This window comes from Sapajus apella, unplaced genomic scaffold, assembly GCF_009761245.1.
Source record: "Sapajus apella isolate SASKATOON/1434 unplaced genomic scaffold, GSC_monkey_1.0 scaffold53, whole genome shotgun sequence".
Classification (NCBI taxonomy): domain Eukaryota; kingdom Metazoa; phylum Chordata; class Mammalia; order Primates; family Cebidae; genus Sapajus; species Sapajus apella.
This window is the reverse complement of record NW_022436993.1, coordinates 9,660,013-9,682,958: the sequence shown is the minus strand read 5'-3', so window position 1 is coordinate 9,682,958 and position 22,946 is coordinate 9,660,013. Positions and strand designations below refer to the sequence as shown.

Sequence of the window (22,946 nt, the reverse complement as noted above, 5' to 3'; positions counted from 1 at the left end):
TTTGGGTTTTTTTTTTTTTTTTTTTTTTTTTTTTTTGAGATGGAGTCTTGCTCTGTTACCAGGCTGGTGTGCAGTGGCACAATCTCACCTCGCTGCAATCTCGGACTCCCAAGTTGAAGAGACTCCTGCCACAGCCTCCCAAGTAGCTAGGACTACAGGCATGTGCCACCACACCCAGCTAATTATTGCATTTTTAGTAGAGACGGGGTTTCACCATGTTGGCCAGGATGGTCTCGATCTCCTGACCTCGTGACTGACCCGCCTCAGCCCCCCAAAGTGCTGGGATTACAGGCGAGAGCTACGCACCTGGACTTGAACCACTTTTTAGTGTACAGTTCTGCAGCACTAAGTCCGTCCCAGTGTTGTACAGCTGTCACCACTACCCATTTCCAGGACGTTTTCATCTTTTCCAGCTGAACCTCTATGCCCGCTAAACACTAATTCCCCATTCTCATCGTTCCCCAGCCCTGGTACCCACCATTGTACTTTCATTTTTGGACAGTGGGACAGGGTTTCACTCTGTCACCCAAGCTTGGAGTGCAGGGATGTGATCATAGCTTACTGCAGCCTCAATTTCCCAGGCTCAAGTGATTCTCCTACCTTACCCTCCCAGGTAGCTGGGACAACAGGCGTGCACCACCTCGCCTGGCTAAGTTTTGTATTTTTTGTAGAGACAGAATTTCACCATGTCGTCCAGACTGGTCTTGAACTCCCGGGCTCAAGCAATCTGCCTGCCCTGGTCTCCCAAAGTGCTGGGATTACAGATATGAGCCACCGCTCCCGGTTTCTACTTTCTGTTTCTGTGAATTTGGCTACTCTGGGGACTTCATTTATGTGGAATTATACAGTAGGTGCCTTGTGTGACTGGCTTATTTCAGTTTGCATAATGTCTTCAAGGTTCATCAGAAACTTACATTTTTTAAAAGGTTTTTCAATGAAAATTTTTAGTTTTAATTCAATCAGGTTAAAGGTTATGTCTCAAAAATGAACAGTGTTCCTTATTTCTTCTTAAAATATTTTTAAAATGTTATTTGAACTACCAAATGGCATTTTCATTTTGTATTTGTCTTAGGAAAAAAAAAAAAAAGTGTTACTGGTGAAATTGCTTGAAAACCCTTGAATATTACAGTCTAACTAGAAGGACCAAAGTGCATTCTTTGCATGGCGGTCAGGAACTATTTTAAGAATAATTCTTCTTTGCTTACTAAAGTCAAAGAGAAATTGTTAACTTAAAACAGTATTCTTTGGTTTGTTTGTTTTTGAGATAGATTCTCACTCTGTCACCGGGGCTGGAGTGCAGTCACGCTCAGGAGGTCGAAACTAGCCTAGACGACATGGCAAAACCCTATCTCTAACAAAAAAAATTAGCTAGGCATGATGGTGCACACTTGCAGTCCCAGCTACTTAGGAGGCTGAGGTGGGAGGATCCCGTGAGCCCAGAAGGTGGAGGTTGCAGTGAACAGAGATCAAGCCATTGTACTCCAGCCTGGGGGACAGAGTGAGATTCTGTCTCTAAAAAAAAAAAAAAGAAAGAAAAGAAAAGAAAAAAAGAGAGAAATTGCCTTATTCCACTCCCAGAGGCTCTAATTAAATTGCTTTTGAATTTGCCATACAGATTTCTAATACCGTCCCCAGATTTTAAAAAACGTGCAGCCACTTAAATGTTCTAAAGCTAGCCCACATACTCATAAATGTATGCATTCTTTAAAAAGTATTTATACAAATGACATCAAAACAGTATATTTCTACAAATGATAGCCAAAAAAAATCTCTGATGCTTTTTCTTTTTCACCTGTAAAATATATCTTGAATATTATTTCATATTAAGCATGTATAGCTAGAGATACCTTATTTTTAAAACTGTCTGAATAATATGACATCATATGGATACAACATAATTTAATCAGTCCCCTACTGTTGGACAGGTAAATTATTCACAGTAATCTGTTAACACAAATAGTGCCATGACATAACATTCTTATATGTACGTCCTTACGTATATATTTGTGTATATCTATAAAAGTCTTAGAATCAGAATTATGAATCAAAGGTTAGTTTTCAGTTTTGATAAATTCTACCAATTTTTTTTTTTTTGAGATGGAGTTTTGCTCTTGTTCCCCTGGCTGGAGTGCAGTGGCACGATCTTGGCTCACTGCAACATCCACCTCCTGGATTCAAATGATTCTCCTGCCTCAGCCTCCCTAGTAGCTGTAATTACAGGTGCCTGCCACCACGACCAGCTAATTTTTTGTATTTTTAGTAGAGATGGGGTTTCATCATGTTGGCCAGGCTGATCTTGAACTCCTGACCTCAGGCAATCCACCCACCCCAGCCTCCCAAAGTGCTGGGATTACAGGTGTGAGCCACGGCGCCCAGTAGTTCCACTGCATTTTCTCCCTAAGGGGCAGCGTGTGAGAGGACCACACTAACAGTGCATTCGCTTTGCTTTTAATCTCTGCCAATCAAAATTAGAGCTAGTGTTGTCTTTGATTTTGCCCCTTTTTACATCAGGACTAAACTTAGGCGTTTTCCATTAGCTTAAAACAATTTCTTTTTCTGTGAATACCTCTCCCTCTCCTGCTTTTTTGTCCTATTTTTCTAGTGGGTTGTTGTTGTTTTTCTTATTGATTATGGGATGTATTAATATATGAAGGCATCAAACTTTTGTCATCGGCATATGACATATACTGTATATATATATGACATATCACGTATATGTTATCAGTATATGAGCAACTTTACTGCTGCTCTTTTGTTTATTATTATTATTATTATTTTGAGACAGAGGCTTGCTCTGTCACCAGGCTGTGGAGTACAGTGGCACGATCTTGGCTCACTGCAACCTCCGCTTCCCAGATTCAAGTGATTCCCCTGCCTCAGCCTCATAAGTAGCTGGGACTACAAGTGCGCACCACCATACCTGGCTAATTTTTTTGTGTTTAGTAGAGACAGGGCTTCACCATCTTGGCCAGGATGGTCTCAATCTCCTGACCTTGTGATCTGCCTGCCTGGGCCTCCCCAAGTGCTGAGATTACAGGTGTGAGCTACCTCACCTGGCCATGATTTTTAATCTGATGTAGTAAAATGTATAGCATTTATGTTTTGTAGTGTGTCAGGTGTCAGTTGGTAGGAGAGCTAGGTACTGGAAGCTGTTGGAGAACAGAGAATATGTCATCTGTATTCTTAGATCCCCTGTGCCTGGCACGTGGTAGATACTTGTTGAAAGAATGGTTGAATGTCAATGTGATGATGATGAAGGATCATGAAAGTTGATCCAGGTCCAGGGATTCATCCAGAAGAAATTAAGGCAGTAACAGTCTTATCACCATTTAATTCCTTTCATAATTAAACACTCTAGCATATAATTACAGTGTTTGATACTTAGGGTCTAAACCAGAAGTGCTGGGTTTCAGAAGGCAGATCCGGCTGAGTAGTCTCAGACCTTCATCTTGGTCTCTCAGCTCTTGCTTGTTAGATAGTTGAAGATTCTCCACCCCTCTCCGTTTGTCCTTCTGTCTTGGAACGTTATTCCCTTACCTGTTTCCGTGACTGCTTCCTGCCAGCTGCAAAACACAGCCTCAATATCCATTTCCTTTCAGAAGCTCCTTCTGAGTCCCATCTTTGTCTCCCTGCCATCTTCCCTCATAGAGGCCCATGGCTTTCCTTTATAGTAGTTGCCAAAACTGTCATAAAATAATGTTTTGTGTTACAGCCTCTGTAAGGTGTCTCCCTCACTCGACTGGGAACCCCATTCATTTCTTCTTCCCTCATGTGTACTGGGAGTGCCCTAGGATTGGGGAACAGAAGTAAACAAAGCAAGCTCCCTGCCCTCGTACGGGTATTACATTCTACTGTATATGTGCATTGAGAAAATGAGATAATAATGCTGAGTTGTGTATCATATCAAACGATTGTCACTTAAATGAAGCAGAAAAGCCAGTAGGCGCCTTTTTGGTTTGGAGTGTCTGAGTCTGGTGTGTGTCTTAATAGTAGAAGTGTCTGGCACGTAACGTATGCCTGTACTACCAGGCTGTGGGACTGTGGTCACCTAATACAAGTCGGCAGGCAGCTGTCAGCATAGTCGCCAAGCCATTTCTTTCTCGCTTTTTTTAGAGACAGGCTCTCACTCTGTCACCGAGGCTGGGGTGCAATGGTACATATCAATCCATCACCTCCCAGTCTCAAGTGATCCTCCCACCGCAGCCTCCCAAGTAGCTGAGACTACAGGTGTGTGCTACCAGGCCCAGCTAATTTTTAAATTTTTTGTACAGATGGGGTCTTGTTACGGTGTCCATGTTGGTCTCAAACTGCCGAGCTCAAGCAATCTTCCTGCCTTGGCCTCCCAATGCGTTGGGATTATAGGCGTGAACCACTGCACCTGGCTCAGTCCATGTCTCATCCTTACCGAACTGCCTTCTTACTAAACTGTCAGGACATTTTTGCCCTGCTTGATGGAAGTTTTGCTATCATTAAAGTCCACTACACTTTCAAATGTAAAATAGATCAGATATCTTTATGTGACAAAAGATGCTTTTTCATTTGTGAGACAAGAAATAGGATATAAATTACTTTTGACCAATGGTATATGTCCAGTATTTTACTAAACGTTCTGAATGTAGTCTACGTTTTCTAATATTATATATCAGTGGCACATTTGCAGCTAAATAATCGAAAATTTGCAGCCCTTTTTAAAACACAGAGGTGAATGAACCAGATTGTCTCTAGTTCTTAAATCACCTCGTGAAGGTGGGTTTGTTGCTTAAGGGATGCATTAACTATATTAGGTCCCTACGGTGCTTCTCAGAGCTTTATTTCTGGAGTACTTCACTCCACTGGCATTTTTCCAGCCAAATCCCTGATGGTGTAGCCTGTTTTTTAATATTAAGTCTCTCTGAACCAAAGTCATATCTTTCTGGAAGGTTAGACTTTTAGAGCAATGTATTAATAATTTACTACCAAATTACTGAGTCATTTTGGCCTGCTTAAGTACCTAACCTAGTACCAACAAATTATTGAAGTAATCCTAGGAGAAAAATTCAGTATTTCAGGTAGACACTTAAATAATCATTTCTATACATTATACACAGAGAAATTTAAGACTTTATAATCATAAAATTTCATGTATAAACACTTTGAATTCTTTTCTTACCTGTCATAATCCCCACAGCAAACTTTACTTTGTTCTATTGTTTTTAAAGTGCATAAAGAGTCTTTCAGGAGACCTGGTCCTTGCCTCCCTTCCCCATATGCAAACAACTATCAAGGTCAATTCAATCAATTAGATAAAATATGTATATATGAACCATCTCTTTTACAACATCAAAAATATTTTTGGGGTAAATTTCTGAGAAATTTCGGTTGCACTATGAAGGGCCTTTTATTTACAAACATAGGAAAATTACAGAAAAAGAATTTAACTCTACTCCCAAGATTTTTTGAGAAAATGGAATCCAACCTTATATCCTCTGTTAGCGTTTCTGGTTTCTTGAGATGGGGGTCTCACTCTGTCATCCAGGCTGGATTGCAGTGGCATGATTAGCTCACTGTAGCCTTGAACTCCTGAGATCAAGTGATCCTCCAGCCTCAGCTACCCAAGTAGCTAGGACTGCAGGTGTGTGCCACCATGCCTGGCTCATTTTTTAAATTTTGTGTAGAGACAGGCTCTCCCTATGTACACAGGCAGGTCTCGAGCTCCTGGGTTCAAACGATCCTCCCACCAGGGCCTCCCAAAGGGCTGGGATTATAGACACGAGTCACTGCACCTTGCCTCTGTTATTTTTTTTTTACATACATGAATGTATGTGTATATAGACTTCATTCAGTTTTGTTTTTGTTGTTGTTTTCTGGTTTTATCAAATTCAGTCATAAACATTTGCCTGTAATCATCTTTAGTCTTTGTAACTATTTTTAAGTTTGTCTAATAGTCTACTAAGTAAGTATGTGAACCGTAATTTTAAAATTTTCTTAAACTAGTTCCCATAAGTGAAATTATTAGCCTAGATACTCTAAATGCGTGTCTAGATACACACACAGAAAGTAAATTTTCTTCCCGAAGGGTTACATGAAAGCCAAAAACTATCAACAAGGTGAGAAAGTATCAATTTAAGTGAGTCCCCCTGACATTGTGAATTGGAACTTTGCAAAGAGCATTGGTTTAATGAGGGAGAATGCTATTGTGTTTAGTTTAATGAGTCTGAACATCTTTTCCAGATGCTTATGGCTAACTGATTTTTTAGGGACTTTTCTATTCATAGCCTTTTTTTGTATCAATTCATCTCTCACTGTTTTACTTACGTATCAATTAGTGTGTCTTTTATATATACAAAGAAACTGTTAAACAGTAAAATATTTAAGGACTGAAGCCATATCACTTTTAATAGGTGTATAGTTCCCTGGAGAACACATAAGTTAGCTATTCATTCATGCCTGTAGATTAATTGTTCATTGCCACCTGGGAGAACTCACCTTCGAAGGAAAGAGCCCAGATTCATTCGTTTGATTGTTTTGCCACTCAAGAAAAGACCTGGTATTTGGATGTGCCATCTTTTGACATGGTCTTTCTTTAGTAGTAGAGAGCCCACAAAGATATTCCAGAGTTTTATATTTATTTGTCCAGTTATTCAGTTGTGTTCCTTTAAATTATATTACCCAACATGGCTTACAGAAATATCTTCTCCCTGTACTGGCTTGATATTTTTAGACATTCTGAATTATTATAAGTTATCTGTACAGTCACATTTTCTGTTATAAATTTGAATTCCATCTCTATAGGAATGTCAGGGGTAGTTCATAAGAAGTAGATCAACAATCACTCCCACAATATGTTATATTTACAATATTGACAACCATCTGTAAGATAATTTTCAAGAGCATTCTTTCTGGTAGCTTTAATTTAGTATACTCATTTTACAAACGGAAGAATTAGCCAGGGAATTATTTACATGACTTGCCTTTGGCTATGCAGTGAATGGCTGGCAGTTTTAGGACTGGAACTTTAAGTTTCTGGAATGAAGAACTAGAATTAATGGGAAAAGAAGCTTTACAGAAAGTAAGTTGTAATCATATTTTCAAAATATAAAATCTCTCTTTGATTCCTTGGGAAAAGGATGCTAAATAAATTTCAAGCATAATATGACTGTTTTGGAGTGGCTTGTTTGTTATGGATCCTGGTTATTTAATCAACTGGCCGTTGACATTTGCACGAAGTGAAGGAAGCTGGCATTTGTGGAGGTTTCTGATAAAACACTAGGGATATCTTCAAGCTGAAGCCTTTGTTTTATTCTTTATTCATTATAAATACTTATCATCTGTTCGCCGTGGAAAGTCACATTTCTGTTTGTGTTTTTTTATTAAGGAAGAGACGTGAGCACATTTAGGAATGTTTAAGGATGTTCAGGAATGCTAAAAGGGACCCTGTGGATTGGGAGAGCTTTAAAATAGAGGATGTAAAAGAGAAGAGGTTTTCTCTCTGTCAATCCTTATTCATTCATTCATTCAACAAATGTTTATTGAGTGTGCATTTCATACCTGGCACTATTCCAGTCACTTGAGATATATGGGTAAGGGATATATCTTTTAAAAATCAACCCTCATGGGAATTACATCCTAATCAAGTGAGACATATACTAAACAATATTGTAAGTAAATTGTATGTCAGATGGTAAAAACATTAATAGGCTGGGTGTGGTGGCTCACACTTGTAATCCCAGCACTTTGGGAGGCTGAGGCACATGGATCTCTTGAGTCCTGGAGTTCGAGACCAGCCTGGGCAACATGGCGAAACCCCATCTCTACAGAAAATATGAAAAATTAGCTGGGCATGGTGGTGTGCACCTGCAGTCCCACCTACTCAGGAGGCTGAAGTGGGTGGATCCCTTGAGCTCGAGAGGCAGAGGTTACAGTGAGCCGAGATTGTGCCACTGCACTCCAGCCTGAGTGACAGAGTTAAGACTCTGTCAAAAAAATAAAAAATAAAAATAAATAAAACAAGGCAAAAGTACTGTTTTTTAAAAAAGTGGAACAGAGTAAGTGAGATTGAAAATACCGCAGAACAGTAGGGATTACCATTTGAAACAGAACGGTTGCAGAAGATATCGAGAAAGAGACTTTGAGCAAAGACTTAGAGGAAGTGAGAGAGTTAGAAGTGTAGAAATCTAGGGGAGGAGAGTGCCTGGTGCCTATGAGGAACAACAAGGGGCCCAGCAAGGTTACGGCAGAAAGAAGGGAGGGCTAAGTAGCAGGGACAGGGTATGGAAGTGGGTGGAAGAGGAGTTACTGACAAAGGAGGCTTGGAAGGAACAGCCAATGGGGTAAGAGAAAGACAAAGATGGAGTGGTTTCTTGGAAGTCAAGTTGAGAAACTGAAGAGAGGACCCGGGATGATTCGTGGTGCTAATGGCTGCTGGTAGCTGGAGTAGGATGAACACTGAGAATCGGCCATGGGATGTAGCCTTAGAGACATCACTGATGACCTTGACGAGCAGTTTTAGTGGAGCAGTAGGAGGACATATACGTAAGAGAGAACAGGAAGAGAAGGATTAGAGGGAGTAGAGCGGACTTTTTCTATGCATTTTTTTTTTCTGCAAAGGAGAGGGGAGAAATGAACAAGAGCGGGCAGAGAAAACGAAGTCAAGGAAAGGTTTTCTTGGGAAGAGATAAATAATCACATGATGTTTGCTGATTCTAATGATTCACTAGAAAAAGCCTAAATGTTGTGATGTCCGTGCAGTTTCTGGAGCACTGGTAGCCACCATGAATATCTATACCAAAAATTTCCTACATGTAATTTCTTCTCTCCTTTTCCCATTTAAATGAATTTTCTGCAGCGATGTGTTGAGACACTGCAGCTCTCCCAAGCCACTATCTTCCTGCCCTCTGCCTACTTGTTTTCAATTTTATAACTAATAAGGCAGTTTTTTCATACGAAATTATATTAGCATGAAAAAATTCTTGCCATCTATCATCATCAGTAGCTGTATATTAAAGGCCTGGAAAACTTTCCCAACACACACATACACATACATAACGTTCTAATTTTTTAAAAAATTATTTAGCCCATGACTGAAATCCAAAACTCAAAATAATATCAAAATTGCCCTTCTAATTTTAATGTTTTCAAAATCGTTCTTTTGGACAATGTCAAATTTTGCAAATATTGGACAGAGGCTTTTCTATAAACTGTAAACAGCCATCACACCTTCACATTAAGGAATAATTTGGTGGTAGTGGTGTTTTCCTATGTTTTAAAATAAATAAAAGTTTGGCCAGCCGCGGTGGCCCATGCTTGTAATCCCAGCACTTTGGGAGGCCAAGGCAGGTGGATCACCTGAGGTCAGAAGTTCAAGACCAGCCTGGCCAACATGGTGAAACCCCCATCTCTACTAAAAATACAACAATTAGCCCAGAGCAGTGGTGGGAGCCTGCAATCCCAGCTACTAGGAGGCTGAGGCAAGAGAATCACTTGAGCCCAGGAGGCAGAGATTGCAGTGAGCCGAGCTCTTGACAATGCATTCCAGCCTGGACGACAGAGCGAGACTCTGTCTCAGAAAAAATAAAAGAAAATAAATGAAAGTCATATCTCTGAACTACTGTTTATAGTTTGTAATAACTTCAGCTTCTGTACTGAAAACTAGCAACTGTTGGTGGTGAATGGAAAGAAGACACTTGAATCCTAGCCAGTTTCAGGCAGGGTGAGCGGCCGACCAGACGGCTGAAGGCCAGCTTGCCAAAATTGTATTCATTTTCAGGGAAGAGAGAAAAACTTAAATAGCTGATATCTTGGCTTCTATTGTTTCCCGATTCTAATCTACTTTCCATTGTAGATAAGTAATGAAAAGAATGCTTCATGATGCTGAGATACTCTGAAGTGAGGAAAATTTCAGAGGAGCAGCCAACTCTTTCGACAAAACAGCATTCCATTAATGAATGTGAGATGATCTGTGTTTCTTTGAACCCTTGGTGTACTTTCATTGTGCGTTTTTGGAAAGATCAAATTTGAAAATTTATGAAGGGGTGTGTGTGTGTGTGTGTGTGTGTGAGAGAGAGAGAGAGAGAGAGAGAGCATGCGAGAGAGCAAGCAAGCATGCGTAAAGCTTAGCAAAGGCAGAGCTAAGCATTAGGAAACCATCACGATGCCTTTATGATCATTAGAAATGGATATACCTATGACCAAACAGAAATAGTTATGCTTTTGATTGACGAAAACATCAGATGTGTATAGGAGTTTGTTCTAGCTTTTCTTTTTATAAGCTGACGCACGCGTGGTACTTGAATTTTTATTGTTAAAGGTTTACGCCTAACTCTATCCGTCCAATTTGGTATACTCATTTTACAAAGGGAGGAATTAGACAGGGAGATATTTACATGACTTGCCTTTGGCTACGCAATGAGTCCCCAGCTTCAGAACCTTGCTCAGATAGCTTCTCTGTCTCAGTTTTCTCATCAGTAAAAATGAAGATAATCGAAATTACGTTAGGTAATACTTGTGAATCAGCACAGTGCTTGACACTTTGTAAGCATTTATGAAATATTTGTAATTCTTATTATTAAGATATATTAATGTGCATAGCCTAATCTTAATTGATTGTCCTAATTATAAGCATAATATAGAACAATCTTCAAAACACACTCTTTTAGCCTCTAAGCAATTGTGCTGGGCTTGGAAGAAAATAGAAGAGTTCTGTTTACATTCTCAGAAGACACCATGTTTCCAGTAACGTGGAGTTTGCTAACAACAACTTAAATGTAACTCCGAGTTAAGGAACTCAGACATGTGGAAGGAATTTTTCTGGGAGGTCTTCCCATGTAAATGGAGTCTCATGTGTATTCCAGGAGTGCCTGCGTATATATCACATGGACAGTGAGAGAAAAACGGAAGGGAGAGAGAGAGAAAGTTTAAATAAATCTTCCTAAAAATTAATGTTACCCTGTTAGGTACACTGACCTCTTTTTTTTTTTTTTTTTTTTTTTGAGATGGAGTTTTGCTCTTGTTGCCCAGGCTGGAGTGCAATAGCACGATCTTGGCTGAACCTCCACCTCCGGGGTTCCAGCAATTCTCCTGCCTCAGCCTCCCGAGTAGCTGGATTACAGGCATGTGCCATCACACCCAGATAATTTTGTATTTTTAGTAGAGACAGGGTTTCTCCATATTGGTCAGGCCGATCTCTAACTCCCGACCTCAGGTGATCTGCCTGCTTCAGCCTCACAAAATGCTAAGATTACAGGCGTGAGCCACCATGCCCAGCTGACCGCTTTTCAATTCCTCGAACGTGCAAGCATTTCTTGTACACAGGGCCTTCACATATGCTAGCCTTTTGGCCCGGACATCTATCTTCTGAATGCATGGCAGGGCTGACTTTTTTGTTTTATCATTTAGATTTCAGCTTAGCCTCATCTCAGACCATCATCTTATTACTCCAGCTAAAATACTGTCTCTCTCACTATCATTTTATTACCTCAGATTGTTTTCTTGTCTCTCATAGCAGTTATTTTTCTGTTGCCTTTTTAAAAAAGAAAAATCCATGTCCTTCACTGAGATATTAAGCTCCATGACAGAAAGAAAGCTTTAACCTTTTTACAGACCTGTTTTCAGCATTTAGCTTACAGTTACAGCACAGAGTTTTAAAGTAATAAGTACTTGGCATGTGGATTTGGAAGTTGCTGAATAAAAAATCTCTTCATTTGTACATTCTATAGCTATATGTTTATAAATTTTTGTATTGTTTTGAAAAAACTGAAACTGACATTTTAGCTTTTACAGAATTATAAAAATATCACAGGGATGACCCTACAGCGATGTATTCCTATCATCTCTGCTGCTGTTTTGACACACAGTGAAATGATAGGTCAATCGCATTTGAGATTTTCATCATCACATGAATTTGAATGATAATTATGTGACAATTTGCAAACTAAGGTACACAGTGTTTATGCATCTGTACCTCTTCTCAGCAGGCTATGTCATTTTTCAATATTTAGAGTCAGGATCTCATCAATACATAGTTTATGATTTTTTTGTTATTATTGTGAGACATGGTCTCCCTCTGTCCTCCAAGCTGGAATACAGTGGTGCAATTTCTGCTTACTGCAGCCTCCGCCTCCTAGATTCAAGCGATTCTCATGCCTCAGCCCTTCAAGTAGCTGGGACCACAGGCACCTGCCACCACGCCTGTCTCTAAGTTTTGTATTTTTAGTAGAGAAGTGGTTTCGCCATGTTGCCCAGGCTGGTCTTGAACTCCTGGCCTGTCTCTGCCTCCCAAAGTACTGGGATTACAGGCATGAGCCTCCACACCCAGCCCATAGTTTATGATTTCATTTATGAAGAAACCAATAAAGCAAAGAATAACAGTTTAGATTTCTTACATCTAAATTGTGCCAGAGAATGGAAGTTAATTCTAAACTGTGAAAAGAGATGACAACACCTTGAAAAATGAAAGAATTCTCTCCCTCCCCCAGCAGACAGTACAAGATGGAACCCTTAACCCTTGGTCCTGGCCCTCAGAAGTCTATCCCATTTTGGTTTATTTAATTAATCAATGTATTTATTTTGAATTGGAGTTTTGATTTTTTTGCCCAGGCTAGAGTGCAGTGGTGCAGTCTCGGCTCACTACAACCTCCACCTCCTGGGTTCAAGTGATTCTCTTGCCTCAGCATCCTCAGTAGCTGGGATTATAGGCATGTGCCACCACGCCCAGCTGATTTTTGTATTTTTAGTAGAGACAGGGTTTCGGATTTTACCATGTTGATCAGGCTGGCCTTAAACTCCTGAGCTAAGGTGATTCACCTGCCTCGGCCTCCCAAAGTGCTGGGATTACAGGCATAAGCCACCATGCCTGGCCTTATTTTGCTGGATTTTACAAGATGTGAGTCTGACCAGTAGGCAATAGGAGGTCTGTCCCATGGCAGGTTCGAAGGAAACAATTGAAGTTGAATTTGCAATTGGGTTAGCATTGTCCTATACATGAGGAGGTGGTCTAAAATCTTGAGAATTTTGGTGGGTTATAGCCTTGTCTAGAATCAGGCTGGCCTTGGGATACATAAAAGGTTGATTTTGCTCAAGAACATGGCTTTAGACTTCATATAAAGATTTCCTACAGAAAGAGAAAACACAATTTGGGATCCAAGAGGTCTCTGCAAAATAGGCTTACAACTCTTATCCTTTGGGCTTTAAAAGAGAAAACTACAAGAATGCTCCAAAACCCTGATGCTGAAAATATAGGTGACTGTGTAACAGCAGAGTACCGCATCAAAACAGCAAACTGTATGAATTTTAAAATGTGTATAAAAAAAAAAGAAGGGTGGCCGGGAGCAGTGGCTCAAACTAGTAATCCCAGCACTTTGGGAGGCTGAGGTAGGCAGATCACCTGAGGTCGGGAGCTCAAGACTAGCCTGACCAACATGCAAAACATGTATCTACCGAAAATACAAAAATTAGCAGAGCATGGTGGTGCGCGCCTGTAATTTCAGCTACTCGGGAGGCTGAGGCAGGAGAATCGCTTGAACCCAGGAGGTAGAGGTTGCAGTGAGCTGAGATTGAGCCGCTGCACTCCAGCCTGGGCAACAGAGCGAGACTGTCTCAAAAAAAAAGAAAGAAAAAGGATGACGCTTTCTTGTGAGAACATCAGACATAAAAGCGGAAAAAGAAACTGAAGAGTAAATAAAAGCATAAATTAATCCAATGATACAAAATTTTCTTAAAAGCAATGAACATAAAAGTGAGAACTCTGAGGATAAAAGATGATGATCCTGGGAAGAACTATTAGTTACATTTTTGGAAATGTCCAAATAGGAATTCAGTTATTAAGATGTAGAAAAGAAAATCTGGGTAGCTGAAATTCGATGCAGCGACAAGGACAAATACTGCAAAAGACCAGCTCATCACATTGTAAGAGCCATAGTGATCAAGGGCACATCTTGTAATGAACCTACCCCGGAGTTATGGAGACGGCCGCCAGCTGTTCCTGACTGAAGACTACTTGAGGCACGATGACCCAGAAAGTCCATATGGTTCCAAAGGCAAAAGCTTAATTAGATATATCACTTTTAACTGCATACATCCACATTCCCAGAAGAAAGGAGATTAGCTGTAAGGCATGTGTCAGGAGGGTGACTTTCAAACGTTGCAACAGCTCCAGAGGCTGAAACATGCTACTATTTAACTGTGGCTATGTTTGGATGGGAGACTTTCAGGGATGGTTATTTGTGTCACTCTTTCACTGCTGGTTGGATAAAACTTCTGTAATGAAAAATATTTTGAGGCCATCTGAGGTGGCTCACACCTGTAATCCCAACACTTTGCGAGGCTAAGGTGGGAAGATTGCTTGAGCCCAGGAGTTTGAGACCAGCCAGCCTGGGCAACATAGGAAGACCCATCTCTACAAGAAATAATTTAAAAATTAGCTAGGCATGGGGGCACATGCCTGTATTCCCAGCTGCTTGGGAGGCTGAAGTGAGGGGATCACTTTTGCCCAGGAGGTCAAGGCTGCAGTAAGCCATGATTGCACCACTGCACTGTAGCCTCGGTGACAGACTTATACCCTGTCTCAAAAAAAAAAAAAAATGTGTATGTGAAAGTATATACTATTAGAGATACAAGGAATGAAAGTAATCTGGCTCTTTTTATGCTTCTGTGAACTACTCTAAAGATCAATTCATAGTCACATCCTATAAAATAGTCAAGGCATTGAAGAGATTTTTGTTTTTAACTGCTGTTTAAACCTGGAAACAGGCCTCAACGTAGCAATGCAATCTAAAACTTCCATCTGAATATTAGGAAAGGAGTTTTTATATCTTACTTTATTTAAAAGGGAAGGAGACCACACAAAATTAGCGTGGGTGTTATGCGGCCCTCTCTTTATGTACTTCCTGTCATTGCTGGGTTCTTACTGATAGAAACTTTGTCCTTTCATTGAGCTGTAACTTGAACCTGTAGTCGAGTGATTGGGCCTAACATGGCAAGACTGGTGACAGTGGGGACAGGGGCCCCTTATGGGGTATAATTATGCTTCCTGGTAATTTTCTTTAATTGTGCTTTAATTTCTGGGGTACGTGTGCAGATTTTGCAGGATTGTTGGACAGGTGTACATGTGCCGTGGTGATTTGCTGACTCCATCTTCCCCCCAACCCCCCATCACCTACATCAGGCATTTCTCCTAATGTCATCCCTCCCCATCCTACCCCCTCCTGTCCCCCCCCAACCACCCACCGCCCACTGCTGTGCTACTGCTACAATAAGAAGCCCTCTAGGAAGATTAGGAATCCTCTGCCAGGTGTGTGTCTCTGTTGATATGCTCATTTCTCCCTTGTCAATTTGCTTGAACAAAGAGCTTGCAAAGCCCCTTTATCTTCCATGCGTTTTACATTCACATCGTAACAGTAGGTAATCTATTAATTTATGTCAAGATACCACAATTGAGGTACAATTGATCACTAACTTTCATTCTGAGACCCCTATTCTATGTATTTTCTAGCATTTGGGTCTTGAAGATTATATTAGTGTAGAGTGCAGGGTCGGGAGGGAGGAAGGGTAGAAGGGAAGAGGAGGAAGGCAGACTTTTTTTTTTTTTTTTTTTTTTGAGATGGGGTCTCACTGTGTTGCCCAGGCTGGTCTCAAACTCCTGGGCTCAAGCAGTCCTCCCAGTTTGGCCTCCCAGAGTGCTAGGGTTACGGTCGTGAGTCACTGCATCCAGCCATGGTTCTTAAGTATTCTTAGGAACTTTTTTTTTTTCATTTTTATATGTACAAAATATTCTCCCACCACACACAAACAAATGCAGTTTAGACTGCAGGGATAGAATTTTGTTTATGTTGAGAAAGCAAAGTGTATATTTCTTCCCAAGCAAACTTTAAAAATGTAATTTCATTAGTACAGGAAATTAATAACGTTAGCATCTTTCCTTCTTCAGCCTCACTCATCTCATCAGCAAGCAGAGTCGGGATTCAATTATTCTGTGAATTTTAACTCCAACTAATAAATTAACCAAGCTTTGAAATTTCTTTGTAAGCATGGTTATAACAATTCACACTGCTGTTTATGCCAGTGGCTTTATTTCAAATGGTAGTTTCTCAGTTGGAGAAGCAGTTTGAAGTCATTTTGAGCTCCGTTAAACTCATTGCTTTATAGAGCTGTGATTACCTTCATGTCCTAATTAAATGGCCACGTCTCTCTCTCATCTTGTTTGGGAAGTCACAAGCAATAAAGAACTGATGAGCATTATTTGATTTTTGTTATGCAGTATTGCATAGGATATTTGCTACCTGTGAATTGCCTTGTAGCATAGGACACTTTCTGGAGCAGGTAATAGAAAGGGATTATTAAAGGAAACGATCACATGTTTTGTTTTTGAGAGAAGGTTTTATCTGAAACAGACACAGACACACATACCACGAGCCCGGTTACTATAGAACCAAAGAGACCTTTCCAGCTGTTTACACTTCGGATGTAAAATGGCAATTTGACATAGACTAACAGTGTGATGTGAGCATCTGCGTAAAAAGGCGACATATGGAGCATGCCCAGTGTGGGAGTGCGTCCTTCTCCCTCCTCCTCCCCCTCCCCCCGAGATCTCCAAAGATAAGGCTTGAACTTTGCACTTGCAAATGTCACTGCATACGTTTTTGCACTAGTTTTTTTTTTTTTCTTCTGTGATTCTTTTACAACTAATTTCCTTTAACAATTTGAGCGCAGGGAAGAGAATGTTTAGGATTATGAGATGCATTAAGTTTAGAACGAGTTGATGCCCGGCTTTGAATGCACTTGAAGTGTTCTTTATTTTTAAGGCAATATAAAGCATTGGAGTGTGTGTTTTCAGCCCCTCCTGGAATGGGAAAATAAGAATCTCCCTGGATGGGAGTCCTCTGGGGCAGGGAGTGAAAGCCCCAGAGGCAGAAAGGGACGGAGAAGAGGGGCTTGCCCAGAGCATGGATAGGAAAGGAGCTGGGGTTCTCCGGGGCTCAGCGCGCACTGAGAACCTGTGCCGGGGGCTGCAGCTGCGGACGATAAAGGCGCTGTCTGGCTCATGAAGGCCACCTGGATCAGGCTTCTGAAAAGAGCCAAGGGAGGAAGGCTGAAGAATTCTGATATCTGTGTAAGCGCAGGGGCTTTCGTTTGGGGGAGAGGTGGTTTTGTCTCTGCTTTTCTGTGGTTGCAGTGAGTGCAGGTAGAGAGGGTGGTTTGATTTGGTTAATCGGATCATGACTGCAAGAGAGGAAGCTAGGGAGATTGCTCTCGTTTCTTTGAGCTCCATTCCCTGCGTTGTGATTAATTGCCAGATGAGCTTTCCCGGGCAGGTGTATTCTGTAGACAGCTTTGATTACATCTAGGTAAAGGTATTTTAAAATGTGTTGCTGGAACATGGAGCAAAGTTAGCTGCTCGTGTCTTACAGTTTTGTCAGAGAAAATAGCAGGTGTATAAAAAGGTAAACAAGGATTCTTCAGATTCGAGTAGGAGTCATATCATGGTAGTGGCATTTTGGAGAGTTCAAGTTTATAACTTAGACTTTCTTTTATGTTTTTGTTAGGCTGAATGTGTTCCTAGCTTTAAATACCTGCTGTAGCATGTAGATTGCTCTTGGAGCTATCCTTGAACCCCATCATTGCCCTTCAGTTCTGCACTGCACCATCAAGCTGGCTTAATTCTAAAAGCAACTTGTTCTGGCTTCCAGGAAGGATAGTTTTTTTGGAACATAAAGCTCAGGAAGGAATGGCAACTCAGTAGACACAACTATTCTGTTGATTGTCTGCAAACCAGAACATGATTTTCTAGATAGGATGCTGCAAAATGAATTATTTTCTCCTCTTTTCAGGATCGCATAGCACAATCCGGGAAGGTAACTGCTGTGTCGATGAGACTTTTCCAGTGCCAACATCATAGACTGAATCGACTTTGAAATGTCCATTTTCCTCTGCAGGGTTCGGCAGACTCCTACACTAGCCGTCCATCCGATTCCGATGTGTCCCTGGAGGAGGACCGGGAGGCAGTGCGCAGAGAAGCAGAGCGGCAGGCCCAGGCACAGCTGGAAAAGGCAAAGGTAAAATCATATCCTCTCTGCCAAGACCTTTCTTTGCAAGTTGTGCTGTGCCCTGGACAGACCACCTGTGGAAGTTTCTGCTAAAGCTTGTTTGGTCTATTAGAGCATTTCATTGTCTGGTTTTAGAAAGATACAGGAAATGGAGCATAATTTCTTCCCTTGGCAGAAAAAGGAAGTGAGGTGTGTAAGCGTGGCCTTCTATGTTGTTTTATCATCCAAGCAACTCGTTTATGTGGGTAGATGGGTTATTTGGACACATACAAAAGCACCCCTGAATGTACAAAGAGGAAAAACTGCACCTGGTGTCAACACATGTTACTTCATTTCCCCATTAAACCATATCTCTGCTAAGAAAAAACAAAACAAAACAAAACTGACTTCAAGCTAATGTTTGTTTTCTTAGACTTGAACAGCTTTTCCCCTGAATTGTACTTCACAGGTGTTTTATATTAGTATCCTCTTGGTTTAAAAATGGATCACATCATGCTTTTCAAAAAGCAACAGAGGATTTTATTAATTTTTTATAAGTTTCTTCTCCTACAACATGCTCTTCTCCATCCCATCTTAATAAAATGTGTATATATAGAGAGGAGACTGCATAACAGCTATGAAATAGATAGTTACAGGATTTATCTCAGTCTGTGTTTCATTTCACTAATGGCAACGATCTGAATTCTTTTTCCCATGCTGTCATTTGAATAGTGGCTGTTTCTAAAGCACAGATCATTCAAGTTGAAGGTAGCTTGGTTTGTGGGGTACTCAGTTGCTTCCCAATGAACCTGTCTTAACATGGTTGTTGATTTTCCTTTGAAAAAATTGTTTTGAAAAAGGGCAAGTCCCTTGTTGATCATGCTAGAAATATCAGGATAGCATTTCTGCTGGCTGCTTCAGCTCAGAGATGAGTATAATCTTCGTGTGTTGCTATGGGAATTGTGGTGAGGAGATTCTGGTTTGAATGCATGGACGTCCCTTATGTAATACATTATTCATGACCTCTAGTGCGGCTGCCCTAGAAGTCTACTGAGGAACTGCCAGGAGACCTTGACTTCTAAAAAGCACTACTTTATATATCACAACGATGTTCTTACCTCAACTGGCAGGGAAATTTTCTCCAAGACTGACAGTCTTCTCTGAGAGGCAGTTCATAAATACCAGATACAGGGAGGGTTTTGTGATGGTGGAACCGGATGAAACTGGACATGGCCCGGTTGCCATCAGCTAACCTGCTGTACCAATGTTAGCCACTTAAAACATTGTGAAGTTGAAATGAAATAAGGAAGAACATTAAATAATGAATGTATGTCTTGTAAAGTTAATCGCTACCAGTGAGCACTGTAGTTAATATAGGTTGCAGCTGAGAATCTGAATTCTATATTCTATATTTTGCATTGTGTGTAAAGTACAAAAAAACTACAATTTGTATTCCAAAAATAAGATTGTTCTATTTGTAGCTAATTTATTCATGTAAGTTTCATATACCAAAATTGAACAGTTTCTCGGGCTCATATCCGGTCCTGGTACAGCCCAGTATATTGTGGGTTTGGCTTTCAATTGTTATCTCATTGGGGCATTTTTGTTCATGACTGTGTGCTACGTCATGAGTTAAATGACATTGCTGTAAAGAACTTTTAAAAGATCTTTTAACCCAGCATGGATCAAAACGTTGCTCCTAAATCAAACCAGGGTCATGCTACTTGTCCTACAGCCTCAAAAGTTGGTAGTTACAAATGATGTTGAAGATAAAAGAAAGAGACTTTAAAAGGCAAAATAATTGAAAAACTATTTCCTGTGTTTAATGAAAGATAGTTTATTTAATGGGGGAGATGGAAATGGTTAATGGGTACCAAAAAAATAGAAAGAATAAAACCTATTTGATAGGACACTAGGGTGACTATAATCAATAATAACTTAATTGTATATTTTTAATAACTTAAAGAAGTAATTGGACTATTTGTAACTCACAGGATAAAGCTTGAGAGGATGGATACCCCATTCTCCATGACATGCTTATTTCATATTACATGCCTGTATCAGATCATCTCATACGTACCCACAAAAAAATTTTTTAAATAGTTTATAGCTTTTTCTTTAAAATTAGGTCAATATCTTAAACCTTTGATGTATTCAAATGAGATACACTTGGCTAAGTGAGAACTTGATTATGTCTCAAAAGAAGATAGAAAGATGAGTATTGAATTTTCCTTTATATTAAAATCATGGTTTCGTTTATTAATCCCAATATCCTTGAAGAAATCATGCAAAACAGGGACTATAGAGGCCTAGTTCCCTGTATACATGTTTCCTTTTATCTATAAAAATAACCAAATTCATTGCCAGGATGTCATCATGCCTTTATGAAACCTATTTCAAAATGAAGCCTTAAAGTTGAAAAACATAACAATTCATCCTGTTTAACTTTTCACAGCCATTTTAGAAGAATCAGACATTTTCTACATTTACTTTGTAGCCATCATAGCATCCATTAAACAGAAGGACCTTACAAGTCAGTGCTTTTACTCACCTTCCAGATCACATGTAATAAATAAGTCTGTGCAAATGATCTTAGCAGTGCTTTTAGATCCTGGTCCTGTATAAATACAAACACGTTATCCACTAATCACCTTAATAATAGCTCTAAGAAATAATGTGATTAGCAAGAAGTGAGTCTAGAGATACTGCCTTTTAAAATCCAAGTGACCTACAAAATGCTGTATAACAGGGTACTCCGTGCTGTCAATAAACCTAATATTTTCCACTCTCTATTTGTTAACGCTTCTCTTAATGGCTCAACTCTGCAGTGAACAGATTCTGTGTTCATTTTGAGGCCAATAAATACCAACTGACTGACTGTTTTTTAACTTGCTGTTTTCAGGTTCCAAATGTGTGTTTTGAGATTGTGCCATTGTGGCATACTTTGCAAATCCTGGTCATTTCCATTCGTGCTATCTGATATTACCTTAATGACAAGTAATATATGAATCTAATTTATTCCCACGTAGATCTTCTCTTTGAAAACAACTTTACTGAGATATAATTCACCCATTGAAAGTGTGTAATTCAATGGTTTATAGTTTGTTTAGAGGTGTACATCCGTCACTATAATCAGTTTTAGAACATTCTCATTGCCCCATAAAGAAATTCCAAGCCTGTTAGCAATAACTCTCATTCTCCCCAACCATCCCCCTGCCCACAGGCCTAGGGAACCACTGTTCAACTTTTGTTCCTACAAATTTGTCTGTTCTGGATGTTTTATAGAAATGGAATCATACAATAGGCTGGCTTTTGTGATTGGCTACTTTTGGACATTTGGGTTGTTTCCACCATTGAGGTATGGTGCATAATGCTGGTATGAACATTCCTGTACAGGTTTTTGTGTGGGCGTATATTTTCATTTCACATCTGTATGTATTTTGGAGTGAAATTGCTGGCTCATATGATCATCTCTCTTTAATTGAAATAATAATTTTCTTCTTTTGTCCTTTGATCCTCAAAAATGATGCCTTCTGCCCTATATGCAGAGACTCTGAGTTGGGAAATCTGGATGTACAAGGAATTGAAGCAGAGATAAGGTAGACTCAGCTGGGCCTGGTGGCTCATGCCTATAATCCCAGCACTTTGGGAGGACAAAGTGGGTGAATCACCTGAGGTCAGGAGTTTGAGACCAGCTTGGGCAATATGGTGAAACCCCATATCTACTAAAAATATAAAAATTATCCTGGTGTGATGGCGTGTGCCTGTAATCCCAACTACTTGGGAGGCGGAGGCAGGAGTATTACTTGATCCTGGGAGGCAGAGGTTGCAGTGAGCTGAGATCTCTTGCTCTTACCTAGGCAACAGAGCAAGACTCTGTCTCAAGAAAAAAAAAAAAGATGGACTCAATGTGATCTTCTTAGCCAATGGAATAACGTTCAATCTGGAGTCCATTGTTCTTTTATCACTGAGTATCTCCTATGTTAAAGAAAATGTTTTTGGCGCAGTTGGTGGGTGCGAGAGACTGCAAGGCCAAAGCCACAAAGAAGAAATGGACAGACAAGTCTCTTGCCTGCAAGAAGCTTCCACTGTTTGTTTCAGGTAATAAAAGGTGGATATCTTGTGGAGAAAGGAGATATAGAGAGGTCTGTGAACACCCACGTTTAGGCTGCATCCTACTGGCAGAAACAGAAAATCCTTCTTGGAGGAGGTGGTGGCTTAAAAGTAGACCTTACAGCAGGTGTTCATGGCCTTTTAGGAATCAGGCTACACAGCAAGAGATGAACAGCAGCACCAGATAGGAAGAATCATCTGTATTTACAGCCACACCCACTGCTCACGTGACCACCTGAGCTCCGCCTCCTGTCAGATCAGTGGCAGCATTAGATTCTCACAGGAGCGCCAACACTTTTGTGAACTGCGCATGCGAGGGATCGAGGTTGCACGCTCCTTATGAGAGTCTAATGGCTTATGATCTGTCACTGTTTCCCATCGCCCCCAAATGGGACCATCTAGTTGCAGGAAAACAAGCTCAGGGCCCCCACTGATTCTACGTGATGGATGGTAAGTTGTATAATTGTTTCATTATGTATTACGAATACGTATAACGGTCAGGGTAAGTAAAGGCTCCCCAGGAAGAAAACATAGAATCTTCCAGAGAAAGCTTAGTTTGTAAGATCTTACCGGCCTGAAAATGTCTTTATTCTACCTTCACATTTAATTAACAGCTGGGCTGGGTATAGTATTCAAGAATGAAAAGCGTTTTTCTTCAGATTTGTGAAGGTCTTATTTCATGGTCTTCTGAAGTCCAGCCCTGCCGTTCTGTTTGTTTGTTTGTTCTGAGACAGCGTCTCCCTCTGTCGCCCAGGCTGGAGTGCAGTGGCACCACCTCAGCTCAGTGCAACTCCACTTCCTGGGTTCAAGCGATTCTCGCTCCTCAGCTTCCTGAGT

The 22,946-nt window shown here is 40.4% G+C and overlaps 1 protein-coding gene across 10 annotated transcripts in view; it reads left to right on the top strand.

Annotated features, from left to right (window-relative positions):
* The window catches only part of CACNB2 (calcium voltage-gated channel auxiliary subunit beta 2), a 397,329-nt gene that overhangs the window by 237,250 nt on the left and 137,133 nt on the right, over positions 1 to 22,946 (top strand). For 8 of the 10 annotated variants that reach the window (XM_032243943.1, XM_032243935.1, XM_032243933.1 and 5 more), the window contains one exon: positions 17,907 to 18,026. In XM_032243943.1, the coding sequence (XP_032099834.1) occupies positions 17,907 to 18,026 (120 nt within the window). Of the gene's footprint in view, positions 1 to 16,208; positions 17,084 to 17,906; positions 18,027 to 22,946 lie in introns of those variants that run through there. The other 2 variants (XM_032243941.1, XM_032243938.1) reach the window with 2 other exon arrangements.